The sequence below is a fragment of the Cryptococcus neoformans genome, assembly GCF_000091045.1.
Source record: "Cryptococcus neoformans var. neoformans JEC21 chromosome 2 sequence".
NCBI classification, from domain to species: domain Eukaryota; kingdom Fungi; phylum Basidiomycota; class Tremellomycetes; order Tremellales; family Cryptococcaceae; genus Cryptococcus; species Cryptococcus deneoformans.
Genome location: NC_006684.1, coordinates 389,085 through 397,500, shown reverse-complemented (window position 1 = coordinate 397,500; position 8,416 = coordinate 389,085). Strand labels below are relative to the sequence as shown.

The 8,416-nt window shown below is 48.8% G+C and overlaps 3 protein-coding genes across 3 annotated transcripts in view; all 3 read right to left on the bottom strand.

Moving 5' to 3' along the window:
* Window positions 1-2,482, bottom strand: part of CNB01300 (VpsB, putative) — a 2,689-nt gene extending 207 nt beyond the window's left edge. Inside the window, exons 1-8 of the mRNA XM_568802.2 lie at window positions 2,314-2,482; window positions 2,183-2,259; window positions 1,929-2,127; window positions 1,789-1,878; window positions 1,030-1,734; window positions 565-959; window positions 341-496; window positions 1-262 (exon numbers count right to left, since the gene is read on the bottom strand). The exon at window positions 1-262 is cut by the window's left edge and continues 207 nt beyond it. Of these exons, the coding sequence (XP_568802.1) occupies window positions 1-262; window positions 341-496; window positions 565-959; window positions 1,030-1,734; window positions 1,789-1,878; window positions 1,929-2,127; window positions 2,183-2,259; window positions 2,314-2,403 (1,974 nt within the window). The 5' untranslated portion in view covers window positions 2,404-2,482. The remainder of the gene's footprint in view (window positions 263-340; window positions 497-564; window positions 960-1,029; window positions 1,735-1,788; window positions 1,879-1,928; window positions 2,128-2,182; window positions 2,260-2,313) is intronic.
* A 176-nt stretch (window positions 2,483-2,658) lies between these two features.
* CNB01290 (cyclophilin A, putative) lies at window positions 2,659-3,469 on the bottom strand. The gene is made up of 5 exons (XM_024656470.1): window positions 3,443-3,469; window positions 3,350-3,378; window positions 3,142-3,299; window positions 2,826-3,078; window positions 2,659-2,775 (listed from the first exon to the last, which is right to left on the bottom strand). Exons 1-5 carry the CDS (start codon window positions 3,445-3,447, stop codon window positions 2,732-2,734), a joined length of 489 nt encoding a protein of 162 aa, XP_024512123.1. The 5' UTR covers window positions 3,448-3,469; the 3' UTR covers window positions 2,659-2,731.
* Window positions 3,470-3,655: 186 nt separating this feature from the next.
* Window positions 3,656-8,313, bottom strand: CNB01280 (actin cross-linking, putative). Its single transcript, XM_024656469.1, has 9 exons — window positions 7,943-8,313; window positions 7,084-7,888; window positions 6,498-7,031; window positions 6,371-6,451; window positions 5,043-6,320; window positions 4,810-4,964; window positions 4,204-4,752; window positions 4,000-4,135; window positions 3,656-3,939 (listed from the first exon to the last, which is right to left on the bottom strand). Exons 1-9 carry the CDS (start codon window positions 8,258-8,260, stop codon window positions 3,752-3,754), a joined length of 4,044 nt encoding a protein of 1,347 aa, XP_024512122.1. The 5' UTR covers window positions 8,261-8,313; the 3' UTR covers window positions 3,656-3,751.
* Window positions 8,314-8,416: the final 103 nt, after the last annotated feature.

The following is an 8,416-nucleotide window of genomic DNA, read 5'->3' as shown; positions in this document are numbered from 1 at the left end:
TATCCCACCCGCAACTTGATCAATCTTTGGAATCTCAAAGCTGGCTCCCACTTCACCCGGATTGGACCTATACAGCCCAGAACCTGCTGTCCCACCAACAGAGAGTTCGTACCCGCCTGCTCTTAGACTCACTCCGCTTGTTGATGGGCCTGGCGTGACTGAATTACTGGGCACGGTGGACGTGGTTGCTGAAAGACCCATTGGAGGTTGCCAGATATCTTGAGGGAAGTGTTCGGCAGCAGCTTCCACCATGTCCAAGAAACTGTTCCATTTTTTTTATTTTTTTGGTAAGCTTTTTCCTGACCTTTTGTTTCTTGCGGGTACAAAAAATAATAATTACCTGGAAGAGTTATGGATGGTACTGCCACCTAACAAGATCCGCGTTCCTCCTGGGCCACCAGCGGCGTCAGTTGCGAGCTTTCGATTGAGCAACGCGACGGCGCGAGCTTCTTCATATGTTGTTCCACCCAGCATGAAGATGATAATATCTTGTGGTCTAGGATGGTCTGCGTCAGCTGATCCCATCAGTCAAGGGAGGAGGGGGAAATGATATATGCGACAAACCTCTGAGTTCGAGCCGATTCGTCACCCTCCAAGAATGGATAACTCGTCTCCCTTAATCTCCCTTTCAACAAAAGATCCAAAGTCTGTGATAGATGGGGCGTATGTTGAGTAAACACATTTTCTACACCCTTCAGTCCCTTGAGTGCAGACTTCCCTCGGGAGAAAAAGTTCTCGTTCATAAACAAATCATCTTGTCTGATATCTGCACCTGCAAAGTTAAGCATGGCGTATACGAGGCGTGCGCGTTCAGGAGGGACACCGTTGGAGATGAGGGTGCTGACTACTTGAGGAATTTGAGCGGATGGGGATTTTTGATAGCGGAGAGCATAGAGGATGGCGAGTCGAAGTTTGTTTGGGGAAGGAACCCTGGAAGAGGCCAAGAGGGTCATTACGCTCTGCGTTGACCGTTAGCATGACTGAAAGGCTTTTGAGAAAGGATTTTTTTTCCTTTTCTTTTCGACTAACCTTGAGATCCGCCGCATGACTTTCTTGACTTGCCAAACTCTGTTCGACCTCGCTGACTTCCAACAATCCATCCCTTTCCACCACTTTACTCAATTCGCCGACAATTGTGACATGCTTACTGACGTTGCCACCTAATCTCTTAAATTCGGGGTACTCTTCCACAAACCTCTTCATATCCGCCACAGTCTCTAACCTGTTGTTCGACTTGCCTCCTGTGAGGGCAGCGTTGCGCGATTGATACGAATGGACATAAGAGGCAATCGATGCGCCCAAATCACCAAAATTGGAAAAGAGATTTTCCGAGTAAAAGGGGTCAGATGAGGGCGACAGTATAAGGTCTCGGAGCTCGGGTTTCGTTTCAGAATCGAGATGGACTCGGCCATTGGTGATGCCGAACAACTCATGGACCATGGCTTGGTATGTCCATTGTGTCAATAACGGTGTCACTGGGTCATTCCGTCGATCTAATATAAGTAAGAGTGGTGCTGGGCCTTGAGTTCCCCTAAACTCGAATAGATCCCGGTACTTTCCCTGATTCATCTCTCCTGATACTGCTTGCGCAAGCATTCTGCCCGCCTGAGACATGCGTTCCCATCGAATAACCGGGCGTTTCTTTAATGATAAGAGCACAGAGAGGATAGTGCTGAGATGAGAGTTTAATGTGGGCGGTGGAAGGTGGAGGGGTAATGGAAGATAGATTGGTGGCTGTAGATATCGTCAGTGTTTGATTGAAGATCTGAACGTGGCGACAAGGCATACATTGGACGGGCCATCGCCGCCATCTGCCAAGGCAGCTTGAGTTATACTCCAATGTGACGGATAATGCGCTAGATAGTCTGCAAAGTATTCCTAGGCCAGTGTTAGCCCTCTAATTCAGATCTCTATTGGCTATTACATACCTGAACCTCTTTGACGACTTCTAGCTCATCTACACTTGCCATCTCCTCGATCTGCGCCTTGGAGAGCACGTTGGAGAAGAAAAGCCAGTAGTTTCCATATCGAGGTTTGGCCAGCTCCGTTTTCACTGCTTCTATCGATGAACCTGAGGGTGAGAGGAAGGCGATGCACGAAAGATGGTTGAGTGCCTCGCGAGAATTACTATGATGCTCGATGTCAGTGTATCTGTAACCCCCTAAGTTTCTGAGGGATATACTTGTCTATTCTGTCCACAAGATAGATCTCATGGGACAAAAGCTCGCTTTGAGTGGTGACTAGAGATACTATTGGTGTCTATATCACAACGTCAGCTTCCATGGCGCGAATAGCGGTGGACAGACGGCGTACGGTATGAGAGTCCAAGAGAAGGACCTTCATCCCCGGGACCTGATTTATCATTTTGAAGAGGTAAGTCTGTATCGCTTTTGTGACATCCATGCTGTGTTATACCCTGTGGGTTGGATGATACGGGTAGAAAAGGAACAAGTCGAGAATATGAGGGGAGAGGACCAAGTTGGCTCGCTGGAGGTGACGAACAACAAATACTCGGAGCGGCTGCGTCACAACATCCCCACGCCCAGCGGACATCGCCGAACTCATAAACGACACCCAAAAACACCGGCGGTTGTCAGTAGTCATAGGGTGAAACGCCGTCCGATATTTATTATGAACACAAGTCAACAGCAGTATTGCGTTGCATCATTTCTACTTCTTTTAAACAATCTTTCTTTTCTTTCCAATCCCCCATAGCTCATCAACAAGCTATTTAAACGGTACCAGAAGCGGCAATGGTGATCTTGGCCTTGGTAGCTACAGAAACGTCAGGGTTGGAGACTTGCAACATCATAATCGTAACTTACCACCGGAGCCAGAGCCGTAAGACTCGATCTTCCTGACGAGGTCCTGACCAGAGGAAACCTCACCGAAGACGACGTGCTTGCCGTCGAGCCAAGAGGTAACGACGGTGGTGATGAAGAACTGAGAGCCATTGGTGTTGGGACCAGCGTTAGCCATGGAGAGGAGGAAAGGTCGGTCGTGACGGAGCTTGAAGTTCTCGTCGGCGAACTTGTTGCCGTAGATGGACTTGCCGCCAGTGCCGTTGTGGTTGGTGAACTAAAAGGGAAAGAACGTCAGCACAAAACAGGGTACGGCGTGGTGCGAAAAAAGGTTACGCACGTCACCACCCTGGAGCATGAACTGGGGGATCACTCGGTGGAAACCAGAGCCGGCGTAGCCGAAGCCGTTCTGGCCGGTACAGAGTTCACGGAAGTTCTGGACAGTCTTGGGGACGACATCGTCGAAGAGCTTGAAGGTGATTCGGCCGGCAGGCTGGCCTATTATACGTGTGTTAGAGAGACTGGCGATTGGCGACAGCAGTACGCACTGTTGATGGCAATGTCAAAGTAAACGTCGCTGTCATGGGCATGGATGTCAGCGCCTGGAGAGCAGGAAAGTTGGAAGCTGGCTGGAGACTCACGACATGGTGGATGTTTTGTGGATGTGAATTTGGATGTTTTGGGGAAAGAAGAGGTGAAAGAAAGAGGGTGAGGGGGAGATGGTGGATCCCCAGGACACTGCATCCGCCAACGTGTGTCATCCGAAGCGGAGTTTCGGCACACTCCACAAAGCCCGTGCATGTGAATGGTGACGTAATACTAGGGCTTCCCTGTGATTCACCATGTAACTGCGCTTTCCGAGTCACTTTGACCAAAGTCGAATACAGTTGTCTTGCATGTACAGTTATCACATTCCAGTTATAAAACCTCCATTATTCAAGTAACCCCCGCTACCAGTCATCGTCAGGAGGATCCAGTCCTGCCCTTATCTCCTCTTCATCGCTACTGCTCTCATCCATCTTGGCTTTCGCGAAGAGAGCGTCCATTTCTTTCTTCTTCTTTTCTTCCTCCGACATGATATTCTTTGCAGGTACAAATTTTTTTCTAGCGGTAGTATCTGCCTTTGGCGCCAGCGAGACTTTTCGTGGGATGTATCAGTAAAGTAAACTGAGCAGACAACGCAGACGATAAAACGTACGAAGTGTCATGCCTTCAGGTTTCAAGTCAATAATCTCTTGAGCAACATCCTTGCCATCCAGCCATTCAGAAGCCGTCAAAGAAGTGATTTCAACGTTCTTGGTGGGCACGTAAATGTCATCTTGGAAGAAATCGGGCTACGCACATTCACGAATAAGCATATGGAAGCACTTGTTTGAGCACAAAAAAATAAAAATAAACCTGCCTTGTTCCTTGGAATAGTAAAGCTAACCTCCTCAAGTGTCTTTGCAGTCAGCCTTAAAGCCTTTGCTACTTCCACCTTTTTCATATCCACCATACGTTTCGGCATAAACACTGTAGCAATCTGGGGAGAATCACCCGTGAATCCAGGCAATTTCGCGATGGGCTCCCTATCGTCCTCGGGGTGGACCTCGTATGCCTGAATGACACGTTCTCCTTTACCCCAGACGTAGAGGATAGAAGTATCGGCATCATAGACGGGGAAGAGCACGGAAGGAGAGACGTCGATTGTGATTGATGATAGAGTGGTAATTTCACCGCCTACAGATGTCGGGAGGCGGTAAAGCAGAATTCTTCGTTGGGAGCCTCGAGAGAAACCGACAGATACAATGTGGTTGTCGTCGATCCAGCTGATTTGGAAAGATCGGGGACTGTCGTGGGCTTTACCGGACGATACAGTTTCTGGGTCTCGAGGATTAAACACAACCAGACGGCCATCTTTTGTGCCGACGGCTACCTTGTCACCTGCCGGGCTAAAGGCTAATCGGTATACCTATGCAATTCGTAGTCAGATAGGTTACAGAAACAACGTATCGAGAAAGATACATACTGAAGGAGCCGGCAAATCGATGACTTTGACTTCTTCCCCCTTGGAGAGATCCCAAAATCGGATGTGGGCTTGTCCATAATCGTTGGTCACTCCAACAAGAAGATCTCTGGCTGTGGGATGGAAAAGAATTTGTGTAAACTTGTCGATGTTTTTGCCTGTACAAGCAATCAGCGACTCAAAAAATAAATTGAAAAAAAAAAATTGGTTTGAAACAAGCCAACATATTAACCTACCGTGAAGCACTTGTCCAGGTTGAGGTCCAACGCCCTGAACACCATCCTCATCAATCTTCCACACTCTGACGGCACCGTCTTCACCCGCAACTGCTACCCGTTTTCCATCACCCAATTCCGCATCAAAATCCACAATCTCCACGCCATTCGTCAAGTATCCTTCTCCCCCTACTGCCACCCTCCCCTTCTTCTTCAAAGGGTGCACACAAAGTCTGCCACCGGTCCCCTGAATAGGGAAGAATGCCAGATGAGATGTCACTTTCAAAATTTGAGAGTCTTGATGTAACGAAGAGATGGACGGGAGGGAGTCATAAGTAGGGATGAGTGGTGATTTGGCCGCGAGGAATTTGCGTGACCAGTGAGGGTTGAATCGTTCGGTAAGAGGTGCTGCTTGGGGAGCGGTGTAATTGGGTTTGGCGGATGCCTGAGGTTGTGCCTGGGCTGCTGCCACAGGAGCTGCCGTGGTAGCCGGCTTGGGTACCTTTGCAGAAGTAGCCTGCACAATCTTCTCCGGAGCCATTTCTGCACTTGAGGTGGATGAATTATTGGCTTGGGTAGATGTAGATGTAGCAGGCGCCTGAGAAGGCGGCACACCCATTTCAAGCAGCTCCCTATTTTCTCCAAACTTGAGTTTCAAACCCTGCCCAATCCAAGGTGCTCCCCGACTCCAGATCCCATCTTTCCAGAGTTCGTACCCAGGCATATACCTTTCCACAAACTTTTGAACCTGTTCGTCATTCATTCCCTTGCCGCCGTTCTTGGCCTTCATATTATGCTCTTGCTGGAGCCGCCAGTTAAATACATAGTCATATGATTCGGGTTCAATTTGGATGAAAGATGTGAATGAAGGGTAGATTGACGACGCGAAATCGGCGAGGTAACCGTTGAGGGTAAGAAGTGAAGACAGAGAGTGGTCGGGGAAATACGTTTTGGATGTTGAGGATGAAGCAGGTTTGGGCTGGTCATAGACCTGCTTGAGTTCGGATTCAGACAGGGGTGCGAAACCCATGGACCATCCTTCCAGGATAAATACATCCAGAGGACCACTGATCACAACTTTGTCCACACTTCGATCACCTTCGCCCCCGCATAGACTCTTATCAAAGACGGGAAGGTCCACAGTGGATCCAGCAGAATCATTGATACTGTTTACCTTTTTGATCGTCTCGACCGCCAAGGCTATGTCGTGTGTGCCGGGGGGACCACGGCCAGCAAGGAGAGCATTATCGGGATGTTGTTGAGCAACAGACTTTAGAGCGTCGTGGGTCTTGTACAAGTCTATAGAGTTGTCAGAAGCGATTGATACAAGGTATAATTCATAATTTTACCATCAGTAGAGAGAATTGCCGACTTGAGCTGCTTCCCATCTTTCAAATAAGAGACCAGAGCTGTAGTCAGAGTGGTTTTACCTGCTTCTACGTCAATAGTTTCACCCCGGAAGATGGTTTTACTCACCACAACCCTGAGGGCCTTGCAGTCCGACCATCAAAGGCCCCTTATTACCCTTTCTTTTATGTTTCGCTACTTGATCCGCAAGGTAATCAGCTATGATACGAACTTTGTAACTCGTAGACGAATAGTCTTCATCATCAAGAAGGGAAGGGAGGTTGGGCCTGGCAGTGGGCTCGGGCTTGGGCTCGGTAATGGGTGCTGGTTCAGAGTCTGATGGGACCTTTTGAGAAGACATCTGGCTCGGCGTTGGCACGGTCGTAGAGGGCTTTGGCTTGGACTCTTGCGTTGATGTGCCAGATGGTACGGCAGAAGCGTTGAGAGTGAGAGGTACACTTCCAGGTTCTGATGATTGAGCTTCAGAAACTGTTGCCTGTGCAGGTTTGTCGGTGGGCTTTTTGGACGGGGTGGCAGCTGTTTTTTCTTTTAATAAATTTTCGACTTGCGACTCCCAAGCACCTCGCCTGGATGGATCAAGAGAGATGGGCAATGGTGATTTATCTTCTCCCTTGAGCCAATCTGAGGCCGTTTGCTCGGGTACTTGATATGGTTATTAGCAAATCAAAACTACTAGGACATGATGAAAGCTTACCAAACCCGGCGAGATCAGGATACAAATCCTCGTGGAAGTCGATCAGCTGCCTTCGAGGCACCTTGATGCTAACAGGTAGGAGCGAATCACCATCTTTGTCAATGATAGGAACCAGTATCCTTGAAATCTCTGCTTTCATCACATCAAGCTTTGCAGGATGGACAGCTGCCAGTGAGGCAGATGCCAGGGGGAATTGAAGAGGATGAAGAGTCTCTTGGTATCCTTGCGGACCAGACAGTTCAATCTGTCGAAGCGTCATGTCACCCCGTCCAGCCACATATATAATCTTTCTTTCCTCATCCACCAGTGGTAATAGGACACCAGGATTGGTATCCAAGCTCTGAGTAAAAGTAGTTGACAGCGATGACCCGGATAAGAGAGAGTACTGGCGATTTCGAGTTTTTGAGAACGAAGTGAGAAAGATATCTTCTCCTATCCATCTTATACGAGCTGGCTTCAAGGGTTGTATAGGTAAGAGTTTGCTGACTTTGGGCTCTTTACCAGACCGAGGGTCCCAGATATAGGCCATACCACTCTTGCCTACACCGGCGACCAATCGACCGTCGCTATTCCACGCTATGGACCACATTCCCTTGGGTTCCTTTGCATCCAAGATGATAGAAGGTGATTGGGTAGTGGAGAGGTCATAGATAGATGCTGGTGCGGCTATAGTGGAGACTAGAAGAATATTAGGCGTTGTGGGATGAAGAATAAGGTTAGTGACAGGAGAAGACGATTGAGGTATAGTAGAGACATGTGACAAGTCTCTCGTAGCTGAAGCTGATGGCAACTGGTATGCGGATACCTGAGCAATGATCAATTAGGCGACGCAGTCCACTTGTCTGTCATGACCACTTACTGCACCATCTAAACCACCAACCACAAGCAATCCATCTTCAAGTCTGCTTAGATCCCAGTCACCCACACCGCCTCCGCTTCCGACTTTCAAGGAGGTGGAATCCCCATGGTAAGGCCTATAAGACAGATCACCAGCTTGCGTGGCCGTAACTATCCATTCTCGATTTGTCTTTATCTCGGAAGAGAATGTGCTGGCCGCACTGGAGGTGGTGGAAGTTGCAGAAGCCGGCGGAAGAGCGGAGCGGTACCACTCCTCGCGATGGGGTATGCTTGGTACGGCGTTCCTGTACTTGGATGCGCCGAAGCGAGAGAAGGCCATCGTGCTGTGGAAGTATGGTGGTTATAGATGTATTGTTGTGTATCTATCATTGCTGCGTGGCAGCCATCTACGTATGTACGTATTTGGGCCGACGGAGTTCGGCTCGGGTTGTCGAAACGCGTAAGGCAAACTGAACCTCCGATCTAACACACATCC